The 27,256-nt window shown below is 49.0% G+C and overlaps 1 protein-coding gene across 2 annotated transcripts in view; it reads left to right on the forward strand.

Annotated features, from left to right (window-relative positions):
* The window catches only part of MAP4K5 (mitogen-activated protein kinase kinase kinase kinase 5), a 132,850-nt gene that overhangs the window by 76,180 nt on the left and 29,414 nt on the right, over positions 1 to 27,256 (forward strand). The window contains exons 12-19 of one of the 2 annotated variants that reach the window (XM_063118248.1): positions 1,008 to 1,089; positions 7,683 to 7,799; positions 8,987 to 9,065; positions 11,875 to 11,933; positions 14,555 to 14,622; positions 22,487 to 22,531; positions 25,778 to 25,820; positions 26,987 to 27,197. In XM_063118248.1, coding sequence (XP_062974318.1) covers positions 1,008 to 1,089; positions 7,683 to 7,799; positions 8,987 to 9,065; positions 11,875 to 11,933; positions 14,555 to 14,622; positions 22,487 to 22,531; positions 25,778 to 25,820; positions 26,987 to 27,197 — 704 coding nt within the window. The remainder of the gene's footprint in view (positions 1 to 1,007; positions 1,090 to 7,682; positions 7,800 to 8,986; positions 9,066 to 11,874; positions 11,934 to 14,554; positions 14,623 to 22,486; positions 22,532 to 25,777; positions 25,821 to 26,986; positions 27,198 to 27,256) is intronic. The other variant, XM_063118250.1, reaches the window with a different exon arrangement.

A 27,256-nucleotide genomic window follows, 5' to 3' on the forward strand; every position in this document is an offset into this window, starting at 1 on the left:
CATGTTTAGCCTGGAGAAGAGAAGTTTGAGGGGAGACATGAGAGCACTCTTCAAATACTTGAAAGGTTGTCACACAGAGGAGGGCCAGGATCTCTTCTCGATCCTCCCAGAGTGCAGGACACGGAATAACGGGCTCAAGTTAAAGGAAGCCAGATTCCAGCTGGACATCAGGAAAAACTTCCTGACTGTTAGAGCAGTACGACAATGGAATCAGTTACCTAGGGAGGTTGTGGGCTCTCCCATGCTAGAGGCCTTCAAGAGGCAGCTGGACAACCATCTGCCAGGGATGCTTTAGGGTGGATTCCTGCATTGAGCAGGGGGTTGGACTCGATGGCCTTAGAGACACCTTTCAACTCTACGATTCTATGATTCTAAGGCCTTAAAAGATTTTTGGTAGGAGAGCTTCAGATAGAGTACACAGTCCTGGCCTGAATGAACCGGTAATTGGATAAGACAGTTTCGTGTGAGCAAAGGAATCATTACCTAGCAGAAATTATAACAGTTCATATTAATAAGTGCTTTAGTGCACTGCTTACTTTCTATCAGTCCTTATACCATTTTCTTGATATTATTATTAATATTGTTATTTTTTGCATTTCTATATCGCCCCATAGCTGAAGCTTTCTGGACAGTTTACAAAGGTTAAAAATAATTTTAAAATAGTCCAACTCATGGTTCCATTTTTCTATCTACTAGGTTTTAACATTTTAATAGAGTAAAGTCAATTTGAGACTTGGGATAGTAGCCAGCGTTAGTCCTACTTGGAGCAGACCCATTGAAATGAATGAGACTTCCGTTAGTCATGACTAACTTAATTTCCATTTTTTTCAATGGACCTACTTTAAGTCGGACTAACATTGGATACTACCTTTGGCCCAATTAACTGATTTGGCACATGTGTCTATTTGCCTGTTTCATTTATCATTTTAATAAGCTTGAATATCTTTAATTGTTGCACAGTCCTGCCGTGTATGATAGCAGCTGCATTTCCAATTTGTTCTTTAAAGGTCGTCAACATTCCATACTTTTGTCAAAGTAGCCCTCACAAAAAATCCAAAGAAGAGGCCGACAGCAGAAAGACTTCTTACAGTAAGCATATTATTTTTTTCTTTAGGAAATTAAAATTCACAAGATAATAAGGCCACCAACAGCTATGAATCATAATGCTGGTATATTGTCTTCAGTATCGGGAATGTAAGCAGGAGGGTGGGAACGTGTACTTTGGCCACTGTGGCTACAAAATGCTGGACTGGGTGGGCCTCTGGTTTGCTCCGGTGCAGCTCTTTTTATGTTCTCAAAGCAGTGGTGCGTGTTCAGAGGAGGGCAACCAGGATGATCAGAGGTCTGGAAACAAAGCCCTATGAGGAGAGACTGAAAGAACTGGGCAGGTTTAGCCTGGAGAAGAGAAGATGGAGGGGAGACATGATAGCACTCTTCAAAGACTTAAAAGGTTGTCACACAGAGGAGGGCCATGATCTCTTCTCGATCCTCCCAGAGTGCAGGACATGGAATAACGGGCTCAAGTTAAAGGAAGCCAGATTCCAGCTGGACATCAGGAAAAACTTCCTGACTGTTAGAGCAGTATGACAATGGAACCAGTTCCCCAGGGAGGTGGTGGGCTCTCCCACACTAGAGGCCTTCAAGAGGCAGCTGGACAACCATCTGTCAGGGATGCTTTAGGGTGGATTCCTGCATTGAGCAGGGGGTTGGACTCGATGGCCTTGTAGGCCCCTTCCAACTCTGCTATTCTATGATTCTAAGAAGTCACCTCGGTAGGGCTTTCTCCCTCCCATTTGCTATCCATGGACATAGAAAGTGCCAAATCGACTGTTAAACAGAGATTACTGGACAGAGCCTGCCAGGCACTCCAAGGAGCTTCATGGGGACCGTGTTCCCCTCCGTCATTGGGTCTACCAGGCCATTCCTGCAAAGATGGAATGCCATTCAATCCACCACATACACTCCGGTCCTCTGGGAAGGGTTTACTCCAGTCAGCCAAAACTAGGCTGGAAACTGTTACCCAGAGGACCTTTTCTTCTGCCGCCCCCAGACTGTGGAAGGGCCAGCCGGAGGTGGTGCGTCAGCTTAATGTTCTCTCTTGAGTTTAAGACGGCTCTAAAGACTAGTCTCTTCCGGCAGTCCTACCCAGATGACTTTTAAACCTAAGAATATTAAGATGCTGTGATTGTTATTTTAATATTGTATTGGTTTTATATGCTCTTTTAACTAACTTTATGTATTATATTTACTGTTGTTCCCCGCCTCTATTCAGAGGGAGAGGCGGGTAATAAATAAATAAATATATTACTATTACTATTATTATTATTATTATTATTATTATTATTATTATTATTATTATATTTGGGATGGCTAACGATCCCTAAATATAGGAAGGCATTCTCCTGAGCAAGGTTCAATGTTCTCCTCTCCCAAGCTATTAGAGTGCAAAGTCAAGAAAATCCCAAAGAATAATAGATGCTGCCCCTGTAACAACATCGAGGTGGAGTCCGTCTTGCATGTACTATTCTCCTGCAGTTATTATCAAGAGGCCAGGAAAGACCTAATATGTCCTTTTATACAGCGTCTCCCTGGTCTCTCTCCCGTATCTCTTATGATTATTTTACTCCAGAGCACCAGTTCCCAGAGATGTTGGACCTGGCCACGGTGACACATGCCTTAGTTTCATCCCGATTAGATTACTGTAACGCGCTCTACGTGGGGCTGCCTTTGAAGAGTGTTCGGAAACTCCAGCTGGTTCAAAGAGCTGCAGCCAGATTGTTGACAGGGAGCACACAACTCTCCTGTTAAAACAGCTCCACTGGCTTCCAGTCTGTTTCTGGGCACAATTCAAAGTGCTGGTTATGACCTATAAAGCTCTATATGGTTCAGGTCCAGGTTATTTGAAAGAACGTATCCTCCTTTATGAGCCTGCCCGTGCTTTGAGATCTTCTGGAGAAGCCCACCTTCTTCACAGGCGCGCTTGGTGGGAACACAGGAGAGGGCCTTCTCGGTGGCTGCTCTGGAACTCTCTTCCTGGGGAAGCTAGGCTGGCTCCCTCCTTGATGGGCTTTCGGAAGCAGGCTAAAACTTTTTTGTTCCGGCAGGCCTTTGGAGAATAATCTGCCCCATCCATTTATGTTAATGTATTATATAATTTTGTTGAGTATTTTAAACGTTATGTTTCCACCCCCCACCTCCTAAATGTATGTTTTAAACTTTGTAAGGCCGCCTTGAGGCCCAGCATTGGGCAAAAGGCGGGATACAAATAAATAATAATAATAATAATAATAATAATAATAATAATAATAATAATAATAATAATTCTCATTAGACCACTCATAGATGTCTGATTATTTCTTTAAATCTATTGATTAGCATTTTTACAGATTTTGTATCCTTTCTTTTTACCATCATGTGTTTTTATGAACGTCTGTGTACCTACATGCTATAATAATGGTCTATTGGCTGCAAATAAAGATTGATTGATTTCATGTTCTCGTTTAAACCTCGCCACAGTTGGTGGTGTAAATGTTTGGGCTTTCAGTGCATCAGGAGGGCACCGCGTAGATTTGTTTGTTAAATGCAGTAAAACATGATGAATATTGAAGACATTTCAGGCATGTAAAAAGCCTCTTGTTTATACAACAGATACTGTTGGGTTAAGATTTGGCTGAGATAATTGCCTACCCTACAGAATGAATCATCTGCTTCTGTGTCCGAGGGGTGCCTTTAAAAAGAAGAGAGAGAAAAAGAAACAAAACTAGGAATTGCAAAAAGTGAATGATCTCTAAATTGACCTCTTAAGGCAGAAGTTGCCAGAAATAAAATGAAGAATTAGGCATTGGCTGTGTTCAGACGTAACAGTAAACTGTGGATTAGTGTTGTGTGAATGAGCCTTAGTCTCGTGCACAGCCCTCTATCCTCAACTCCTCTTGGTGGCCGCAAGGAAGAGTTCAGAAGGTTTTGCTTCCGTTTCTAAGTAACAGCAGTTTAGTGTTATGACTGAATCCAGATAAATTGAGGTTATTCTTAGCTGTGGTTTCCTGAAACAAGCCAGCTTCAAACTGGGGTTTAGCGTTATGCCCAAATGAGGAGATTGAGTAAAGACAATGTGTTCTTTCTCTCCCTCTCGCTGTCTCTTTCTCTCTCTGGCCCAGTGTAAATGAACACCTAAACCATCAGGGCTGGCCCTACCATGAAGCGAGTGGAAGTAGGTGCAGCAGGCCGCGGAGTATGGGAAGTCTGGCTCTCCTCCTCCTCCAAAGAGTCTGCTGCTTTTTGGTCCTGCCGGACGCCTGCAGGACCAAGAAGTAGCTGCTCACTCGCTCCCTGGCGCACTGGGTCTCCGCCTCTGCTCGTCGGCCTGGCTTCCTAGCCTCCAGCCAGCTTACTTTCCTTTGCCCGCACTGCACGATATCTGGCAAAGTATCGAGAGAGGTCCCGGAAGTTGGCTGCGACAATGGACTGGATGAGGGCTAATAAACTGAAACTCAATCCAGACAAGACTGAGATGCTGTTAGTAGGTGACTCCGCTGACAGGATGGGGGGTGTTCTACCGGTTCTGGATGGGATTGCACTCACCCTGAAGGAGCAGGTTCGTAGCTTGGGTTTTTTTTTAGATCCATCATTGTCACTTGAGGCTCAGGTGACCTCAGTGGCACAGAGGAGTGCCTTCTACAAAGTCCGGTTGGTGGCCCAGCTACGCCCCTATCTAGACAGGGATAACCTGGCTTCAGTTGTCCATGCTCTGGTAACCTCCAAGTTAGATTACTGCAATGCGCTCTACGTAGGGCTGCCTTTGAAGACGGTTCGGAAGCTGCAGCTCGTGCAAAATGCAGCGGCCAGATTGATTTTGGGAACCAAAAGGTTCGACCATATAACACCTGCTCTGATCCGCTTGCACTGGCTGCCTGTATGCTTCCGAGCCCAATTCAAGGTGCTGGTTTTGACCTATAAAGCAAATTCCTAGTGTTTTAAGGAAGTGTGATGTAGTAGTGATGAGGGACTTCAATTACCCCAATATCTGTTGGGAGACAAATCCTTCCAAGAAATTCCTGACATGTGTGGGTGATAACTTTCTCCTACAGAAAGTGGAGGAAGGAACTAGAGGATCACCAATCCTTGACTTGATACTGACCAATAGGGATGACTTAGTGGAAAATGTGGCAGTTACACGAACTCTGGGGGAAAGTGCAGCAGCCAGATTGATTTCGGGAACCAGAAAGTTCGACCATATAACACCTGCTCTGGTCCGCTTGCACTGGCTGCCTGTATGTTTCCGAGCCCAATTCAAGGTGCTGGTTTTGACCTATAAAGCCTTACACGGCTTGGGACCACAATACCTGACGGAACGCCTCTCCCGACGTGAATATACCCGGTCACTACGTTCAACATCTAAGGTCCTCCTCCAGGTGCCCACTCGGAGAGAGGCTCGGAGTGTGGCAACGAGGGACAGGGCCTTGTCGGTGGTGGCCCCCAGACTATGGAATGATCTCCCTGACGAGGCTCGCCTGGCGCCAACGCTGCTATCTTTCCGGTGCCAGGTTAAGACTTTCCTCTTTGCCCAGGCATATGGCGGCACATCTTAATCACCCACATGTTTAGTTTTTTTTAACGGTTTTTAATGTTTTAAATTTTAAATTTTAAATTTTGTATACTCGTTTTTATCTTAATTTTAGAATTTCTGTAAACCGCCCAGACAGCCCTGGCTATGGGAGCGGTATAGAAGTGCAATAAATAAATAAATAAGTTCTAGGATCTCTCGCGATACTTTGCCCGATGTTCAGGTTGCTGCGCGGCTCCTGAAGGTGGAAACCGTTTATGGGCAGCATGTTCCAGAGGCAGGCGCACGTGCGTGTGCAAAGGAAAGTAAGCCAGCTGGTGGGTGAGCTGTTGAGGCATGTGCACATACGTGCACCAAGGAGAGCAAGCGAGTGGATCGGTAGGATGGAAGAGAGGCAGTGGTGGGTTCCTGCATCAGGGAACAACCTGCCTTGGGCCAGGCATGTACATCGTAGTTTAGATTAGGGGTGCACAACCTTTTCAGCCCAGAGGGCCACATCAGGTGTCTGCTGGTGGGGGTGCACACAGGCGTGTACACACATGTACACAGTACTCTCCCGCATTGTCTCTCAGCTCAGCCGCAACAGATCTTGGCCTTGCAGCAGCGATTGTTCCATGTAACAGAAGCTAAGGTGTAGAAGCTGCCCCAACGCATTCGCCCTCCCAAAGAAAGGGATCTCTGGTTCCTGCCATAGAAGCTTTGTTCCTAGAGTGTCCCTGGAGCATCCCAGGAAGCTGGAAGGAACCTTCAGGCACGGCTCCCTGGGGGTGCTCTAGGAACAAGCCTTCTACAGCAGCAATCAAAGAGCCCATTCTTCGCGCATTTTATATCCCCCCTTCTCCCTCCCCCACCTCTTTTCAGCAATAGCAGATGCTGGTGGGTCTGGGGGCCACCACAGAAGTCTTGGGGGGGGGCTTGCACCCCTGGTTTAGATTACCATGAGAAAGCTGCTCCACGAAGCCTTGAATTTGCAGGCTGCCCCTACACACGAGGAGACTGAACGCCTCTGCAGTTCTCTGTTGCATCTGAGCTCAGGGCCAGAATACATGGCGCTTCAAAGACGTACCTAACAGCTACCTCTTTCCCCCCCCCTCTTTTTTTCTTCTAAAGTAAGTGCAAGGTCTCTATCTGGATTAGGACCGTAGTGTGAGAGATATGGAGTTTTATGCCTTTGCCACCTCTGGATTGGCCCGTTAAAACAAATGGTCCACTTTTTTGGGAATATAAATTACAGGTGTAAAAGGAAGGACTTCTTCACACAGCACATAGTTAAATTATGGAACTCACTACCACAAGATGTAGTGATGGCCACCAATTGGGATGGCTTTAAAAGGAGGTTGGATCAATTCCTGGAGGCAAAGGCTATCAATGGCTACTAGCCCTGATGGTTGTGTGCTATCTCCAGTATCTGAGGCAGTAAGCCTGTGTGCCCCAGTTGCTGAGGAACATGGGTGGGAGAGTGCTGTGGCACCATGTCCTGCCTTGTTGGTCCCTGGCCGACGGCTGGTTGGCCCCTGTGTGAACAGAGTGCGGGACTAGATGGACCCTCGGTCTGATCCAGCAGGGCTCTCCTTATGTTTGTAGATGTCGGGGGCCCTGTGCCAGTTAAGGATCAGCACTCACACCAGAACATGGCAAAACTTACGTCAATAATTAGAGAAAAATCAACAGCTATGTTTTTAACTGAATGGAAATCTCTTACAGACTTTTTGCAAGGACTAGAAAAAAAAATGATTTGTTCATCTGTGTATTCAACGATTAAGAAGAAAACTTTAAAATAAAAGAAAGAGGGGAATTTTGATTTTTGTAATTATAGAGTAAGAGAAGATATGGCCACTTATTTTTGCTGTGGAGTAAATGGAGTAAAACTTCCTGACTGTTAGAGCGGTATGACAATGGAACCAGTGACCTAGGGAGGTTGTGGGCTCTCCCACACTAGAGGCCTTCAAGAGGCAGCTGGACAACCCTCTGTCCGGGATGCTTTAGGGTGGATTCCTGCATTGAGCAGGGGGTTGGACTCGATGGCCTTGTAGGCCCCTTCCAACTCTGCTATTCTATGATTCTATGAGCTGTTCTGAAAGCCCTGAACCTGTGGTCTTCTTTGTAACTTTGCTTGCAGCATACCTTTGTCGGGCAGCCTGGTCTTTCCCGTTCTCTGGCCGTTGAACTACTGGACAAAGTGAACAATCCTGACAACCACGCCCACTACAGCGAGGCGGACGATGACGATTTTGAGGTGAGTCTTTCCTCTGGCCGTTTTCTTCTTCTTGGGTTCAGTTCTCATTGACGTGTCGAACCCGGGTGTCGGTTGGGCCTCTTCATCCTGCAGGCAGAAGGCAGGCGCTGACGCGAGCAGATGCATCCTTATAAAAAGAAGGTGTGTCAGGAGGAGAGCTAGGCTTAGAACGCTTCTCCTGGGTGTGCTTTTGAGTGTGTGTGAGGGAATATCTTCTGTGCAGGGGTAGCCATAATCCCCCACCTTGAGTCTGAAGTGGTCTAGCCTGTGTCTAGCTTTACCACCTTAGTGAGCTGGACCTTGCCTGTTTTTGGCTCGCTGATAAAATGATTTGACACCTTAGCTCAATCTTTTGCTTTGGAGCAAGCAGATCAGGGGAGGCAGGCCCTCCACGCCTGGAGAACGAAAGAACGCAACGAAGAACAAAACAATAATTAAAAAGTGGAGAAAAAGAAAATACAGAAATAAGGTGTATTTGTTGTAAGGGGAAGTGATAGCCTTGCTGGTGTGTGTGTGTGTGTGTGTGTCTGTCTCATACGCACGCACACGCACAAATACCTTTGAAGGTTCATCAGAACTCTCCTGTACTTGAGCATTTCTGTGGGGGACGTTCAGCCCCTAAAGAACTAAACAGAACAAAACCCCGATTTACACAGCATAGTAAAACGCACCCTCGGTTTTTGAGTAGAAATTTTATTTCACGTTATTTAATATTGATCATAATAATGATGACAATAACAATGTAATATATCATGAGGTGCCGGCATACATAACCCTTCACTTTATAAAGGTGGGCTGGGGAAGGCCAACGACAGAAATCCCAACCACTAGGCTCCTGCCCCAAGGAGACTACAGTCGAAAATAGGACTGTGGGGAGAACCGAGAGAGGCAAAGATAGCAAAGGATGAATGTCAGAAAAGGCAGTTATGTGAACTTCCTCTGTCATGCAGAACATTTTAAAGGGCATTACTTCAAGCCCTTTTTCACATTTATTTTTAAAGATGGTTGTGTAAATACGATGAAACCAGGGATAACATCAGAGGCTCTGTGAAAATACATACAGGCCGGATTTCAGGAAAGACATTCCCGGCTGGGAAAACACGTGGGGTTGGCCAGCTGTGTCTTTTCTTCCATGGGGATAACTTGAGGTTTTCGGCTGCCGCTGACTTCCTTTCTGATTCCTACAGCCTCACCCTGTTATTCGCCACACCATTCGCTCTACCAACCGGAACGTTAGAGCAGAAAGGACGGCATCTGAAATAAACTGTGAGTTTCTGGTATATTTGTTAAAAGAAATAATCTTCCACCTAGTTAAGGGGCGAGTGAAGCATTTAAAATCCTCCTCTGAAGGATGGAGTAAAATCATTTAGAGTCATTAAGAACATCAGAAGTGCCCTGATGCTGGATCAGACCAAGGGTCCGTCTAGTCCAGCACTCTGTTCGCACAGTGGCCGACCAGCCGTCGGCCAGGGACCAACAAAGCAGGACACGGTGCAACAGCACCCTCCCGCCCATGTTCCCCAGCAACTGGTGCACACAGGCTCACTGCCTCAAATACTGGAGATAGCACACAACCATCAGGGCTAGTAGCCATTGATAACCTTCTCCTCCAGGAACGTATCCAACCCCCTTTTAAAGCCATCCAGATTGATGGCCATCACTACATCCTGTGGTAGTGAGTTCCATAATTTAACTATGCGCTGTGTGAAGAAATGCTTCCTTTTATTTCTCCTGGATCTCTCACCAATCAGTTTCATGGGATGACCCCGTTGGGTTCTAGTATTATGGGAGAGGGAGAAAAATGTCTCCCTGTCCACGTTCATGGACCTGAGGACACCCCCAAGAATGGCTGCTTGGACTGGTTCCGGAGCGCCCCGGGAGGAGCTGCGCAGGAAGGTGCTCGCTCCGCCTCTCAACATGAGCCAGAGTTGCAAGCATTTCTTCAGTCGTTCTGGAGTTTCCAGAAGGTTTTGCGCTGTGGCTTGCACATGCAAAGCCTCGACTAAAACCTGGAACGGGGTGGGCAACTCCCGAGGGCCGGGGTGCTGCATTGTCGTGCGTGTGTGTGTGTGTTTCCCTAGACCAATGGTTCTCAACCTTCCTAATGCCGCGACCCTTTAATACAGTTCCTCATGTTGTGGTGACCCCCAACCATAAAATTATTTTCGTTCTTCTCTACACGATCCATTGTCATGGGATGGTTTGCTAATGAAAATAATACATAACAATAGCTTTAATAATACAAAAGATGATACATGACATAGTTCAGTCAATACAGTTTCCTAAACCATCGGAAATATGTGTTTTCCGATGGTCTTAGGCGACCCCTGTGAAAGGGTCATTCGACCCCCAAAGGGGTCCCGACCCACAGGTTGAGAACCGCTGCCCTAGACAATGCCTTACCGCTGACGAACTTGCTACCAAAATTCTGGGGCATGGTGGCAAAATAGCGGTGATTTTGCTTCGAAATAAGGCACGTGGGACGCACGAGCCTTGTAGAAAAGCCAAATCGTGCTCCTGCGAGGTTTCCGGAAACTCAGTTCCGCTTCTAGAGAAGGCACACGCTCCCCATGCGCCTTGTTTTGAAGCAGAATCACAGCTTTTTTGCCACTGCCAGGGCCAATTCATAAGTGCCGACAGGGTGCGTATGCACACAAAAGCCTTGGGGGCGCGTGCATCCCACAGGCCATGTGTTGCTCACCCCTGAGCTAGAAGAATAGCTGCTTGCGTTGGATTCCCCTGATATTGATGCGTGGTTCGTTGAATCACCTCCATGGAAAATGTTTTATAAAGCCAGGGGCAGCCGTGCTGTGTGCCTTGGCTAACTGCCCACCATAATCTCAATCATTATACCATCTCCAAAGTGCATTTGTCTTGACTATTAAAATCCCTTTTACATTCATAGAATCATAGAATAGCAGAGTTGGAAGGGGCCTACAAGGCCATCGAGTCCAACCCCTGCTCAATGCAGGAATCCACCCTAAAGCATCCCTGACAAAGGGTTGTCCAGCTGCCTCTTGAAGGCCTCTAGGGTGGGAGAGCCCACCACCTCCCTAGGTAACTGGTTCCACTGTCGTACTGCTCTAACAGTCAGGGAGTTTTTCCTGATGTCCAGCTGGAATCTGGCTTCCTTTAACTTGAGCCCATTATTCCGTGTCCTGCACTCTGGGAGGATCGAGAAGAGATCCTGGCCCTCCTCTGTAGTATTTGAAGAGTGCTATTATGTCTCCCCTCAATCTTCTCTTCTCCAGGCTAAACATTCCTTCAACTGCTTGTCTTAATGTATCTTAAAGCATGTTGTTCCAGACTAAAGAGCTGGTCTTTTATATTATTTTATATTATTTTATATTATTTGAAGAGTGCTATCATGTCTCCTCTCAGTCTTCTCTCCTGGAGAAGAGAAGATTGAGAGGAGACATGATAGCACTCTTCAAATACTTAAAAGGTTGTCACACAGAGGAGGGCCAGGATCTCTTCTCGATCCTCCCAGAGTGCAGGACACGGAATAACGGGCTCAAGTTAAAGGAAGCCAGATTCCAGCTGGACATCAGGAAAAACTTCCTGACTGTTAGAGCAGTACGACAATGGAATCAGTTACCTAGGGAGGTTGTGGGCTCTCCCACCCTAGAGGCCTTCAAGAGGCAGCTGGACAACCATCTGTCGGGGATGCTTTAGGGTGGATTCCTGCATTGAGCAGGGGGTTGGACTTGATGGCCTTGTAGGCCCCTTCCAACTCCGCTATTCTATGACTCTAGTTTCTCTTGGTGTTTTTTTTTTATGTGGATTCTTCTCTTTGTGTATTACGTGAGAAAGAGACACTTAGGAATCACCAACTTCTTCAGTGGTGGTGTTTTGAAGGAGAGGAGTTTGAAGCAAAATTGGATGCTCCCATTTTACAAGCACCTTAAAAAGAAGTATGAATATATTTGGGTTTGCAATAGGGTCCTCTAAACTGCTTATAGTAATAAATTTGAATGTTTGGCCTTGACAGAGGACGTGGCAGAGAGAATGTTTTAAAACCTACTTCGGAACGATGTAAAGTTTATTTAAAATTGCAAATGTCCATGTTTTACAGTCGACAAGTTGCAGTTTGAACCACCTTTAAGGAAAGAGACGGAAGCCCGGGATGAAATGGTATTATTATTATTATTATTATTATTATTATTATTATTATTATTATTCGTAGTAGTAGTAGTGAAATTATTTTTATGCTGCTCTTCTGCCCTCAAAATGGCCCCTGAGGCATCTTACAATCAGGTAGTAAAATAAGACTGTCCCTGCTTGCAGGCTTGCAATCTAAAAAGACATTATACACAAGGAAAAAGTATCGGGAAGGAAAAGGGAAGAAATCAGATTTTCAGTAAGAACAGAAGAACATCACAAGAGCCCTACTGGATCAGACCGAGGGTCCATCTAGTCCAGCACTCTTTTCACACAGTAGCCATCAGCCATCAGCCAACAAAGCAGGACATGGTGCAACAGCACCCTCCCACCCATGTTCCCCAGCAACTGGTGTCTATAGGCTTACTGCCTCGGATACTGGAGGTAGCACACAACCATCAGGGCTAGTAGCCATGGAGAGCCTTTGCCCCCAGGAATGTATCCAACCCCCTTTTAAAGCCATTCAAATGGGTGGCCGTCCCTCCATCTTGTGGTCGTGAGTTCCATAGTTTAAGGGTTGGTGAAATGGCCCTGCTTCACCTCTTACCTCCTGGGATGGGGGGAGTCCAAACCGAGCAAGGTCCCTGCCACCTCCCCCCCCCCCCACAACCACCCTTTGATTATAGTTGGGTGGGTCTTCCCATTTATGCTTTGATTCTAGTAAGCAATGTTCCCTAATAAGTTTTGGTTGAGGCAAGGAAACGCAGCAGGGATGGTGGTAGGATTGATTAGACGACATTGTTTCTTTAGCCGTTTTTAATGGGCAAATTTGTTAAAAGTTTTACCTCTCTTCAAAACAACCCTGTGAGGCAGGCCCCTGTCCTCCCATATATATATATTTCAGATGAGGACTTGAGTCGGTCACTTTATGAGCTCAAAATTGAGGTTTGAACCCAGATGCCCCAGCTCAGAAGTCCAGTATGTTTTCCGCACCGGAGAGGCTTCCAGAAATTGAGAGGGCTTATAGCAGCCTTCCTCAACCTGGGGCGCTCCAGATGTGTTGGACTACAACTCCCAGAATGCACAACTGCATTCTGGGAGATGCAGTCCAACACATCTGGAGCGCCCCAGGTTGAGGAAGGCTGGCTTATAGGGACAGGGGGATGGAAACCCGGCTGGGTCCCACACCAAACTTACACTAAAGTCCTGGAATAAGTTAATTATTTATTTATTTAATTACATTTATATACCGCCCCATAGCTGAAGCTCCCTGGGCGGTTTACAAAGGTTAAAACACGGAACGTTAAAAACAAATATACAAAATGTAAAACCATAAAAAGCAATTACATACAATATCCATCTGTTTTGGGTCAGTTAAAAACTCATCATATGCTGTTAAATACCTGGGGGTATTTCTGGGCGCAAAGATTACTGCAGACGCTGACTGCAGCCAGGAAATCAGAAGACGTTGACTTCTTGGGAGGAGAGCAATGACAAATCTTGATAAAATAGTTAAGAGCAGAGACACCACACTGACAACAAAGGTCCGCATAGTTAAAGCAATGGTATTCCCCGTAGTAACCTATGGCTGCAAGAGCTGGACCATAAGGAAAGTTGAGCGAAGGAAGATAGATGCTTTTGAACTGCGGTGTTGGGGGGAAATTCTGAGAGTGCCTTGGACTGCAAGAAGATCAAACCAGTTCATACTCCAGGAAATAAAGCCAGACTGCTCACTTGAGGGAATGGTATTAAAGGCAAAACAGAAGTACTTTGGCCACATAATGAGAAGACAGGATACCCTGGAGAAGAGGCTGATGCTAGGGAAAGTGGAAGGCACAAGGAAGAGGGGCCGACCAAGGGCAAGATGGAGGGATGATATTCTGGAGGTGACAGACTTGACCTTGGGGGAGCTGGGGGTGGTGACGACCGACAGAAAGCTCTGGCGTGGGCTGGTCCATGAAGTCACAAAGAGTCGGAAGCGACTGAACGAATAAACAACAACAACACCTGGGAGAAGAGAAAAGTCTTGACCTGGCACCGAAAAGATAGCAATGTTGGCGCCAAGTGGGCCTCGTTGGGGAGATCATTCCAAAATTTGGGGGGGGGGCACCACTGAAAAGGCCCTCTCCCTTGTTGCCATTCTCCGAGCTTCCCTCGGAGCAGGCACCTGGAGGAGGAGGACCTGAGATGCTGAGCGTAGTATATGTGTTAATTTCAGACTGCCAAAACGGTGAGTTGAGTGGAAACTCTAGAATAGATTCTACCATTGAGCTGAGCTGCAGTTGGAGACCCTGTTTGTTGCTGAAGTGCGTGAGCACCCACCATGTCTAGGGGCTTGAGTTGGTGCTGGTGACATCCTCCTCCTCCTCACATGACTTCAGTGCCCTTTGAGCGTGCGAGGTTGAGGCCTGGCCTGGTCTGTGGAGGTTCTCCCGGCTGCGTTCAGCCTTGCCTTACTTGCATTTTTTCAGACCAGAACTAGGCTGGTCCTGTGCCTATTCCAGAAATTGCTCTGTCTCAACTGGAACCATGGGATTGGCCATGGATTAAAAATTGCAGAAGCGTTCGATGCCATCCCTGGATGTTAGCCATGGCCTTGGGGGATTGTCTGACGCTCCTGCAGGTGCCCGACTGACGTTTCTATGCCTCTGCAGGTGGTGGCAGGAGGCGCACACTTCGCGTCGCACTGGAGTCCCTTTGTTGATGGCGGAGGTTGTGCCAAGTAAGTATTCGGGTGACCCCCGAGTAAACAACCCTGTGTTTCATTTTGGGGAAAAGAGAGGGAAAGCAAGACAATTCAGCTATGTCAGATCTTAAGAACATCAGAAGAGCCCTGAGGCTGGATCAGACCAAGGTCCAAATAATAAACAAAGTGACCAACCAGCCATCAGCCAGGGATCAACAAGGCAGGACATGGTGCAAGAGTACCCTCCCACCCATGTTCCCCAGCAACTGGTGCACACAGGCTTACTGCCTCGGATACTGGACCTTTTTGAGGCTTTAGACCAGGGATGATAAACCTCAAGCACACGGGTCCCAATCCAGCCCTGTGGGGTTCCCTGGATGATCATACCTCCTTCTTCTTTTCCTAGTTTTGCCTTCTGAAAGGTTGAAACGGCTCCTCCTTAATTCCTGCCAGTAAGAGCTTTAAGCTCCTGGTTTGGGCTCCACCCCTTTTGCCCCGCCCACCCCTAGAACGTAGGCCCCGAGAGCTTCTCGGAAGTGGAATTTGGCCCCCGGGTAGATGAGGTTCCACACCCTGGCTTTAGACCATGCTGTCTTGAATGAGTGCAGCTGCGTTGACATGCCCAGCAGAGTTTGCAGGCATGCTGGGATGTGCTTGGGAGAGGAATAGCTTCGCCCTGAAGCGGGTAGACAGGCAGTGGGGTCTGTTGACTCTTTTGCCGTTTGCACCGGCAACCCTTGCTGTACGCCAGCCTTCCTCAACCTGGGGCGCTCCAGATGTGTTGGACTGCACCTCCCAGAATGCCCCAGCCAGCTGGCTGGGGCATTCTGGGAGGTGCAGTCCAACACATCTGGAGCGCCCCAGGTTGAGGAAGGCTGCTGTAGGCTGTCAAGGCAGCAGGAAGTCCAGGAGTCCCTTTGCTGCTGGGCCGTTTCTCGAAAGCTTCACCCATCCCGCATCTCCTTGTGTGCCAAGGTTTATGGGAACCAGCGAGAGAGAGAGAGCTCTCCTTCTTTGCTTTTTAATTTTTTTTATCTTATTGAAAGTGTTGTTATCCTGCTCCTCAGCCTGGAAGGCCTTTGGAGCAGCTGACATTCAGTCAGTAAAAACAAGGTTTCCACAGGCTTACAGCCAGGAAAGTCACGACACACAAGGAAAAGGGATGGGAAGGGAAGAGGAAAACGTTCGCCGGTCTTTCAGGAGGGCTGTGGCGGATTGGCCCGGTTCCCCCTCTCACCTCCCTCTGTACAGCCTGCTGGGAGGACTGCAAAGGTCCTTGCTGGAGCGGTGGCTCAATGGGGCTCCTTGTAAGGCTGCCCCTGTCAATGTGGGGCACCGTTATGGGTGGCTGCAGAAAGTGTGGGGAGAGTAACGTGGCAAGATCTGTTGCGCAAGCCCCATTTCAGTGTGGATTGAGCCCCTCTGTTAATTGTGGGGAGTAGGACGCACATGCGTTTTCTCTGCCTCAGATGTATTACAACTGGGCATGTTTAGCCTGGAGAAGAGAAGATGGAGGGGAGACATGAGAGCATTCTTCAAATACTTAAAAGGTTGTCACACAGAGGAGGGCCAGGATCTCTTCTCGATCCTCCCAGGGTACAGGACACGGAATAACGGGCTCAAGTTAAAGGAAGCCAGATTCCAGCTGGACATCAGGAAAAACTTCCTGACTGTTAGAGCAGTACGACCATGGAATCAGTTACCTAGGGAGGTTGTGGGCTCTCCCACCCTAGAGGCCTTCAAGAGGCAGCTGGACAACCCTCTGTCAGGGATGCTTTAGGGTGGATTCCTGCATTGAGCAGGGGGTTGGACTCGATGGCCTTGTAGGCCCCTTCCAACTCTACTATTCTATGATTCTATTTAACGCATCTGCTCCAGAGCAGTTAGACGCCTGTAGTCGAGGTGGCCTCTTTCCTGAAGCCACATTGCCCTCCTGGCCTGCCTTTTGGGACCTCTGTATGGATGTCTGCATGCAGCAGGGGCCTGAATCCGCTCAGCGCGCCTCTGGCGCTGCCAAAACTATAGAAGGGATTTGTGGCGTCGCATTCCGGCGTTTCTCTGCAGCCGCAAGGGCCGGCCCAGAAAGTGTTGCGTGGTGCGTTTCTGAATACTTGCAAGCCGGGATTCCCAAGATCCCGCGGCTGGCAGCGAGGAGCCTTTGTGGACCACAAGTCACTCGTGCCAGGATGTGAGCAGCAAATTAGTAGCCGTGGGTGGGTGGTGGAAGCAGTCCGGCACAACCTGTGGAGCCCTGGGATGCTTTTGCCGAACGCGTTCTTCCTTCTTTCTCAGCTTTGGCCAATCTGTTGCCGCCGCCGCCGCTGTTTCACTATTATTCATAAAGCCCCGCTTGTGTACAGTGGCACTCGATACCAGCCTTCCTCAACCAGGCATTTCCCGGACTACAGCTCCCATCATTCCAGGATGGCCATTGGCTGAGCTTTCTGGGAACGATGGGGCTTATAGTCCAACACATCTGGAGGGCACCAGGTTGGGGAACGCAGCTTTACACGGTTGCTGGGTGCGGGGGGGGGGGGTAGGTCCCTGCCAAGAGGAGCATACAGTTTAAAGTTTCACCCTGAAGGAGCTGACGAAGGGAAGATGGGAAAGGAAGGAGGTAAGAAGACAGGACGAATGCTGCCTTCCGTGCTTTGCCTTGCTTTCGCTGGCAGTGAAGGAGAAGGGCTTAAGCCAAAGGCTTTGCGGGGACGTTAACGTGGGTGGATGAATCCGCATTCTCTCTCTTTCCTCGACGTCTCTTCTTCGGCCGTAAATACTTCTGATGCCTTTGCAGCTTTCTCTTGACCAGCCCAAGAGGTTTTGCCTCCCCCCCCCCTCCTCTTATCTTTGCCTTGTGTTTCCGTCGTGCTTTTTCTTTGAGGCCGAAGCCTTGCTGACGTACGGCCCCGGGCGCGTTCTGCAAAGCCTTCCCGGACTGGGCCGCTGATAAGGAAGGCGCACGCAGGAAATGTGGGCTTCCAGCGTTCTTAGTGGCTTTGGCTGCGATGGCAGCTCCCCTGGGCGCAGCTGCCTTGGAGGGGGTGAGGGAGGGAGGGAGGGAGACGTGGAGGAGCCACCGGCCTCGGTCACCTGCGCTGTCGGGGCAAGCGGTGGGAGCGTCCCCGCCTGCACGGCAAGAGCGAGTGGGGCTGCCGCTCCCTCGGAGATCGCATTCCGCTTGGCAGCATAAACAGGAAATGCTTGGGTTTGGGGAGGCCTGGAATCCTGGCCGATGTCGCCACCGTGCAGAAAGAACATTGCTGTTGAGCTGTGGCTTCTGGGCTGCTTTCCTTGCTCCCGGACTCGGCCAGAAATAACACTACGGTGATTTACGGCCGACGTCAGGGGTCAGCTCTGTGTGAAAGGGCCGTTGCGCCAGCCGGCCTTCGGCCAGGGGGGAGCTTTGCTTTGAAACCGGGTAAACTTGCGTGCAAGAATGTCTCTGTCTGTCTGTCTGTCTGTCTCTCTCTCTCTCTCTCTCGTACTAAGTCCCTTGTGCAATGCCAGGATCAATGCTCTCCAAATCTTTTCAGTTTTGAACGTCTGACGCTATCCTATAACGAGCAAGGAAAGGGGAAGTCCTTAAACAACCATGTAATACTAAACAAAAAAGTTAAGAATAGACTGTATATACAGTGGAACAATAGTATTTCATTTCCAAGAATAATGTTAAGATTTAACAATAGTGTTGCATTAAAAGTGCACATGCATATTGCACAAAAACAAATGTCTATTCTGCTAGACATTTGTTTTTGTGCAAAATGCATGTGCACTTTTAATCATAGAATCATAGAATCATAGAATAGCAGAGTTGGAAGGGGCCTACAAGGCCATCGAGTCCAACCCCCTGCTCAATGCAGGAATCCACCCTAAAGCATCCCCGACAGATGCTTGTCCAGCTGCCTCTTGAAGGCCTCTAGTGTGGGAGAGCCCACAACCTCCCTCAGTAACTGGTTCCATTGTCATACTGCTCTAACAGTCAGGAAGTTTTTCCTGATGTCCAGCCGGAATCTGGCTTCCTTTAACTTGAGCCCATTATTCCGTGTCCTGCACTCTGGGAGGATGGAGAAGAGATCCTGGCCCTCCTCTGTGTGACAACCTTTTAAGTATTTGAAGAGTGCTATCATGTCTCCCCTCAGTCTTCTCTTCTCCAGGCTAAACATGCCCAGTTCTTTCAGTCTCTCTTCATAGGGCTTTGTTTCCAGACCCCTGATCATCCTGGTTGCCCTCCTCTGAACACGCTCCAGCTTGATTAACTATTAACAATAGATTTACTATTGTTAACCTTATCCTTATTCTTGTACATAAAATACTATTGTTCTACTGTATATATATCCTTAACTTTTTGCTGTCCTGTAAGGAGTCCGTCCCTTGATTCATCTCACCTGGTGCCACTTTATTTTATTTTACTTTTTCATTAAAATATTTATAAATGGCCTTTCTGCCCAGCGCCCCCCCCCCCAAAAAAAACTCCATCAAGGCAATACACAGCTTTAAAAAACCCGCACCCTCAAATCAAAACCATCAAGTTAAGAACAGCACAAGCCATCCAGAGAGCAGTGTAAAACGATTTTAAACCCGTTGAAAGCTACCGTAAACAAAGCCGTCTTTATGGCCCACCCAAAGGTAGGCAGTGACGGGGCCAGTCTGATCGGTTTAGGGAGAGAGTTCCATTAGTCAGGGTGTCATCCTAGAACACGGCCGTATCTCTGGTGCCTGCCAACCTGGTCCCTCTCTTGGTGATGGGGCAGTCCAGCAGGCCCCCTGAAGAAGGTTGTGAATTTGGGGCAGGTTTGTCCGGTAGGAGGCGGTTTTCCAGCTATCCTGGCCCTGAGCCATTTGGGGCTTCCTGGGTAAGGACAAATACTACAAACGAGAAGGATCTTGGAATTGTTTGTAGATCGCAAGCTGAATAGGAGCCAACAGTGCGATATGGCTGCGAGAAAGGCAAATGCTATTTTGGGCTGCATTAATAGAAGTAGAGCTTCCAAATCGCGTGAGGTACTGGTTCCTCTCTATTCAGCCCTCATCTAGAGTATTGCGTCCAGTTCTGGGCTCCACAATTCAAGAAGGATGCAGACAAGCTGGAGCGTGTTCAGAGGAGGGCAACCAGGATGATCAAGGGTCTGGAAACAAAGCCCTCTGAAGAGAGACTGAAAGAACTGGGCATGTTTAGCCTGGAGAAGAAAAGATGGAGGGGAGACATGAGAGCACTCTTCAAATACTTGAAAGGTTGTCACACAGAGGAGGGCCAGGATCTCTTCTCAATCCTCCCAGAGTGCAGGACACGGAATAATGGACTCAAGTTAAAGGAAGCCAGATTCCAGCTGTACAGCAGGAAAAACTTCCTGACTGTTAGAGCAGTACGACAATGGAATCAGTTGCCTGGTGAGGTTGTGGGCTCTCCCACACTAGAGGCCTTCAAGAGGCAGCTAGACAACCCTCTGTCAGGGATGCTTTAGGGTGGATTCCTGCATTGAGCAGGGGGTTGGACTCGATGGCCTTGTAGGCCCCTTCCAACTCTGCTATTCTATGATTCTATGACCATCCACATCCCCATGTGTCTTAGTCATTGTCAGACCTGGGCCAGGATCCAGAAATGCTGTGGTCGTGGAAGAGCCCCGGAACACTTTGGGATCATTGTAAGTCAGAGAATCGGCGCAGGCCTAAATGCAAGCAGTCCTGAGCGGTTTACATTGACGTTCTTTCATTTCTGCTCTTCAGCGCAAAAGGAATCCAGGAATGTGGCTGTGTGTGGGGGTGACGGAATGGGGGCGCCTCCTCATCTTAGTGTTCTGTTGCTTAAACTGTGACAAATGTTTTCCATAATACAGCTCAGTGCAGAGAGCAATTTGCAGGACGTACCCTCGGGAGAGCCCACGGCACCCAGCTTAAGACGGGTCTAGCCACGTGCAATTGCCTGACAACACCAGGCGCCTTCAAGAAGAGTGTTTAGTCAGCCTTCCTCAACCTGGGGCGCTCCAGATGTGTTGGACTGCATCTCCCAGAATGCTGGCTGGGGCATTCTGGGAGTTGTAGTCCAACACATCTGGAGCGCCCCAGGTTGAGGAAGGCTGGTTTAGCTCTTTTCTTAAGGCCTGGAATCCATTTCCCCAATGTTCCATCCGGCTCTGAGCTCCCAGGGGATGGGGGGGATGAATAAATGCCGGAACGGGTGGCTTCCACGACACTCCTCTCCCCTTCTGCCAGCAGTGACGTGCCCTGGGCCTGGTGAGCTCCCTTGGTGAGGCAGAGAGAAACACGCCTGTCATCACCTCTTGTCATCACCTTTCCCCCGAAGCTGGGGTTGCTGACCTACCTGCGCAGCCAGCCGCACGGGGAGGTGCCCGTGACACCAGAAACGGGAGCCAAATTTTAGCTCTTCTTCCTGCTTCCGGGGCTTTTAATAGCCAAGCTCTGTTTTCCTTTGAGCTCTGCTCCTTAATTCAGATGAGCTGATTAGAGCAAGCTGCCTCCCCCTGTCGAGGCCCAGGGTCACACACACACACACCCGATTTCTCAGCTTTGCGGGTGTGGAGTTCATGCAGAAACACCCCCCCACCCCTCCGTCTCTCTGCCTCCCGTGAGAGCGTTGCAGTGGTGGATAACAAGCATTCTCCGTCGTTCAAACCTGTGGGGCGGGATTAGGGAGTGGACATAAGGCCAGTCTTTTAGCATTCAAGAAAGCTGTCAAGACTGATCTCTTCCGGCAGGCCTCTCCAGTAGAATTTTAGGATGTTTTTAACAGTGTATACTATGTTTTTAATCAGTATTTTATGTTTGCTGTTTTCCCCCGCCTCGATCCAATCGGAGAGGCGGGTAAGATTTATTATTATTATTATTATTATTATTATTATTATTATTATTATTGTGTAGCGAGCAAGAGGATGAGCCATGGTCCAGGCAGACCCCCCCCCCTCTCTCTCTCTCTCTCAGCCTCAGCCCCCATCTCCCCCCAAATGAAGATATGGGCCCAACATACAGGGCTTTTGCAAGGACTGCGTTGAAAATATGTGTGAAGTCTTTCCCTTTAAGTGCTGAGTACTGAGGGTGACGCAGATGTAGGGCGGACTTCCTCAACCTGGTACCTTACAGATGTGTTGGCAGGCGTAGTCCAGCAGATGTGGAAGCGCCAGGTTGGGGAAGGCTCAGGTGGAGAACTGCAGGCACACACACACACACACACCCTTTGAGGGTTTGCTCCATAGGTGATCTCTTCATCCCTCACCACTCACCCCTATCGCTGCAGAACCAAACAGAATTCCAGCGTCTTGACCGACTGTGTCTCCTTGGGCAGGAGAAATGGATGGTTCTTCAGCCGTCCCGCCCAGCTTGGATTTTACTTCTTTCTTTTTTTTAATCATAGAATCATAGAATAGCAGAGTTGAAAAGGGCCTACAAGGCCATCGAGTCCAACCCTCTGCTCAATGCAGGAATCCACCCTACAGCATCCCTGACAGATGGTTGTCCGGCTGCCTCTTGAAGGCCTCTAGTGTGGGAGAGCCCACAACCTCCCTAGGTAACTGATTCCATTGTCATACTGCTCTAACAGTCAGGAAGTTTTTCCTGATGTCCAGCTGGAATCTGGCTTCCTTTAACTTGAGCCCGTTATTCCGTGACCTGCACTCTGGGAGGATTAAGAGATCCTGGCCCTCCTCTGTGTGACAACCTTTTAAGTATTTGAAGAGTGCTCTCATGTCTCCCCTCCATCTTCTCTTCTCCAGGCTAAACAGGCCCAGTTCTTTCAGTCTCTCTTCATAGGGCTTTGTTTCCAGACCCCTGATCATCCTGGTTGCCCTCCTCTGACCACAAATTTGATAAGCGTTCCCTGCACCTCCTCGTCCAAATCATTAATAAAAATGGTTTTCTTTGTTTTTAATTTTATAAACGTTTTGTCTAGGGGACTTCTTACCAAATTTGGCGACGGCCACGAAGACGCTGAGGAGTGAGTGACTTCTTCTTGACCTTTGACTGTCTTTCTTCTTCGCTACCTATTAACAAAATTACCTTTTCTTTTTTAAAAAAAACAAAACGAAAATGACCGCGTGACCCTGGGATTCGTAGCCCCAAAGGAGGCCCCGCGTTCCCTCCGATCGGGGAGCCCAGAGCGGTTCTACTGCTTTGCTCTTCTCAGGCCCAGATTCATAGCCCAGAGGCAGACAGAAGCTTTTGGGGGCTTTTCTCTCCCATTCCTGACCCCCCTCCCTGCTCCGCAACGTCTGTTCAGCATCCATTAAGATTCCACGCGCCGTTCTTTCAATTCCGATCGCTTTACGCAAGGGCACGGCACTGTCTGCAGAGTCATTCACACATTGTCCCAGTGTTTACACCGCTTCAGATGGCTTTTTTTAAAAAAAAATTGCCGTCCAGTAGAATAATTCTGTAAAACAGAGGCATGGCCAGGCCATAGTCTTTGGAGGACGTGTACACCTTGTGCTTTGATTTCGATGATTTTTTAAAGAAAAACATCAAAATCTGCACTAAATTAATTTCAGTCCGGCCCTGTGCAGATGTCTGAGACTAGGGCAGCCTTCCTCAACCTGGGGCGCTCCAGATGTGTTGGACTGCATCTCCCAGAATGCCCCAGCCAGCGGCTGGGGCATTCTGGGAGTTGTAGTCCAACACATCTGGAGCGCCCCAGGTTGAGGAAGGCTGGACTAGGCAGGATATAGCAGGATGAAAGCGGTATGTGGTATGGGTCAATGGGCCCCAGCAGTTGTCAGTGCACTTCAATACTGCTATGAAGCAGTCGCGTGGCTCCTGCCTTTTTTATGCTCTTCGTGGTTTTAATTTTTGTGAACCGCCCAGAGAGCTTCGGCTATTGGGCGGTATAAAAATGTAATAAAGAAATAAACAAACCGCTTTCATAGTGCAATATCCTGCTTGGTGTCAATTTGGCGTAGGTGTGCTGAGGGGATCAGAAATGTGTGTGGCCACCCCCACCCCCCACCCCACAAAATCAGGATCTATTTATTTATTTATTGCACTAATATACCGCTCCCATAGTCAGGGCTCTCTGGGCGGTTTACAGAAATTCTAAAATGAAGATTAAAAACGAGTATACAAAATTTAAAATTTTAAAACACAGAACATACACACATAAAGCATTAAAAACCGCTAAAAAAACTAAACATGTGGGTGATTAAGATGTGCCGCCATATGCCTGGGCAAAGAGGAAAGTCTTAACCTGGCGCCGGAAAGATAGCAGCGTTGGCGGCAGGCGAGCCTCGTCAGGGAGATCGTTCCATAGTCTGGGGGCCACCACCGAAAAGGCCCTGTCCCTCGTTGACACACTCCGAGCCGTTCTCGGAGTAGGCACCCGGAAGAGGACCTTAGATGTTGAACGTAGTGACCGGGTATATTCACTTCGGGAGAGGCGTTCCGTCAGGTATTGTGGTCCCAAGCCGTGTAAGGCTTTATAGGTCAAAACCAGCACCTTGAATTGGGCTTGGAAACATACAGGCAGCCAGTGCAAGCGGACCAGAGCAGGTGTTATACGGTCGAACCTTCTGGTTCTCGAAATCAATCTGGCCGCTGATTGATCGGTATCAATCTACCGATCACACGGTTGGAGACTTGCACCTGTTGGGCTCTCCACAAAGACTCGGAAGGTGGTGGACGGTCGGCGGTTTCTGTGCAAAGGTGGAATAGCCACCTGCCACCGTTGTGATTCTGTGTGTGGAGCCCCATGGCAAACGTGGCGGACCTGGGCCCCGTCTTTATGGCGGCACTAGGCACCTTGCGCCCACACTTGTGTTCCTTCCCGACATCTGCATGGGAAGGAACGCAAGTACAAACTTTCCCAGTGTTTAAACGTTTTTTAAAAAAATCGGAGGGGGGAGGAGAAGAATGGGGTCGTTCCTTCCCCCCCTTTTAATTTTTTTTTAATTATCAGTATCTCCGCAGCTGCGCAGATACAGATAAGAAGAAGAAATGGGGAGGAGGAATGGGCAGCCAGAGGGAGGACGTGAGGGGAGGGGGCAGGGCCTCAGGGTGAACCACCTCTCCTGCCTCTGGCTGCCCATTCCTATCATCCCCCCATTTCTTTTTCTTTTTATTATCTGTATCTGCGCAGCTGCAGAGATACAGATAATAAAAATGTTAGGGGGGGGAAGGAACGGCCCTGTTCCTCTCCTCCCCGCCCCCAATTTTTATTTATTTTACTTTTCCAGAGGTACAGGGCTGCCCATGGCGACCAATCAGGGGGCGCCATGGGCTCCGCCGCCAGAAAAGTCGGGGTAAGCGCCCGGCTTTTTTGGAGCGGAGTTTCTAGGGTTTGCCCTTGGATGGCTTTGCAATGGCGTGCCGCGACTGCGAAGCCACCCCCCGCGAGGCGAACCCTTTGTGCCGACATGCCCCAATGCAGGGATTGGGGAGCCGTGCTCCTGTCGCCTGCTCCCACCCCACGCTGTGGCCCCGGATGTCTGCGTAGGGCTTTCGGTGCCGAGGGAGATCTTGAATAAATCCAGGACATCTGTTTGTTTCGCGTAAGTTCTTCAGCTCCTGTGAACTGGGGCAGAGACCTGTGTAGGATCTTGATGCTCCACCCCCGGAGACCTTCTCTACCCAAGCCCCTCTGGGCCTTGGGAGTCACTGCACACCTTCTCTTCCTGGCCCATCTCCATATCTGCAAGGGCCAGGCGTCCGCTGTCACCCTTCCCCACTGAAAGATGTGCCCCCTTGCTACCTTCTGGGCTCTCCCTGTGCTGTAAGCCCAGGGTCTCTCCCCACATGGAGCTCTGCCAGGCTGTAGCGCAGCCTTCCTCAACCTGGGGCGCTCCAGATGTGTTGGACTGCACCTCCCAGAATGCCCCAGCCACCTGGCTGGGGCATTCTGGGAGTTGCAGTCCAACACATCTGGAGCGCCCCAGGTTGAGGAAGGCTGCTGTAGCGTGTGCGTTGGAGAGGCAAGAATTCCTGTCTTCGGGGACGTGCTGGAGGAGGCAGAACCGCAGCGCTTCCTGGTGTCTTCCTGTGCTTTTTTTATCCTTCTAATTTTCTTTGCTTAAGGAGCGCCTTTAAAAGTTACCTCTTGGAACGAGGGATGTTGACTGAAAAGAATAACCCAAGTCGAACAACTAACCAGTTGCTCTTTGGAATTCTCGGTAGAAATAATGACCTCCTAACGCGTGCACGTCACTAAGTTGGAATAAGGATCTTTTTTGTTGTTGGATTTGTCTTTTTCTATTAGATCAACGCTGAAACGGGCCGGACCCCCTCCTCTACCTCCAAAGGTGAGTGGGCACGGTGCAGGTCCCTTAAAGGTGCGTCCCGGGGTTATCACTTGGCTCTGACCAGGGAACTTCTCGGGACGCGCTTTTCATTCCCAACTGCACAGAATCGTTGCTGTTGTTGTTTTAAAAAAGAGACGTCCTCCGCAATTTCCATCTCTCTTTCCTCCGTCCATATGTGGGCTGGGGGATGCTGTGAGTTGTCTACTCTGGCACATCTGGAGGGCGCCAAGTTGGGGAATGCTGCTCTGCCCTCTCTGCGGGTTTCCACCGCCTTGCACGTTTCTCCTTTCCGAGGCTGCTTTTCCCCAACTGGGTAGCACCCCACACACGTGCTGCCGTATTAACGTTTGTTTATTTATTTATTTATTTTATTACATTTATATACCGCCCCGTAGCTGAAGCTCTCTGGGCGGTTTACATGCTGCTACATTTCACTCGTCAGGGGAATGCAGAGTTGTTCTCTCTTTCTCCAGGCTGGAATGCTAACAGTTTGTGTGTTGGGGTTAGAGATGTGAAGGCCCGGGAAAAACCCGGAAAAATTTTTTTTGGGGGGGAGGAATTGTTTTTTTCCATTTTTTCCCCGAAGCCTTTTTTTGGATTTCCCCCCGGAAAATTGGGGAAAATGAAGAAAAAAACGGATTATGGGATGTTTTATTTTAGCATGATGGATAAAATGTTTAAGGCATAGTGTTCAGATATTTAGTTCTCCAAATGATTTCTAAAAACGATGTACGGTATCAGATTATTACAATGCCTGGGCACCGAGGACAAGCAAGTCCGAGGTTCCAAACGGAGACTGCGACTCTCAAACGCAAGAGCAAGATGCATTTCTGCCTCTAGGGGGCAGCGCTGCCACTGAAGCAGAGCCTGAAGCGGATAAGTGATGGCTATAGCTCAGGAAATGAACCTGATTAAATTTCATGCCTACTCATTGAATCTTGGGGGCCCGCCTTTCTTCCGTGGCTTCAGAATTTCCGGAAATTTTACCTCTCGAGGTGGGGGTGGGCCTGGTTTGCCGAGGGAGGGGGGCAGCCCAGTGGTACGGGGTGGGTGAGTGAGATGCGGGAGGAAGAGGCTGGACCTGGCGTCGGCTGCAGCGGGGTGGGGGTGGGCTGTTTGAACCCCGCCTGAGAAGCGCGTGCCGCCTCTTTCCGTTTCCGCTCCAGCCTCGGCTCAGCATTTACCAGGAGGAAAGCCTCGCGGACGATGAGAAGTCCCAGACGATCAAGTACTGCCCGGACCCTCACGGCCAGGCCACGCCGGCTCACAGGAGGCAAAGCATTCCGGTGTGCGGGCCGCAGGCCGAGCTGCCCTCCGCCGGCATGACCAGCAGTATCAGCAGCCCGGGCTTGCTCACAGCCCGATACAGCGACCTGGGTAAGAATGCGGTTGGGAACCGGCCCTGCGATCCGCCCTGAAAGGGCTTTCAGGGGCGG

This window comes from Elgaria multicarinata, chromosome 2 (assembly GCF_023053635.1).
Source record: "Elgaria multicarinata webbii isolate HBS135686 ecotype San Diego chromosome 2, rElgMul1.1.pri, whole genome shotgun sequence".
NCBI lineage: Eukaryota > Metazoa > Chordata > Lepidosauria > Squamata > Anguidae > Elgaria > Elgaria multicarinata.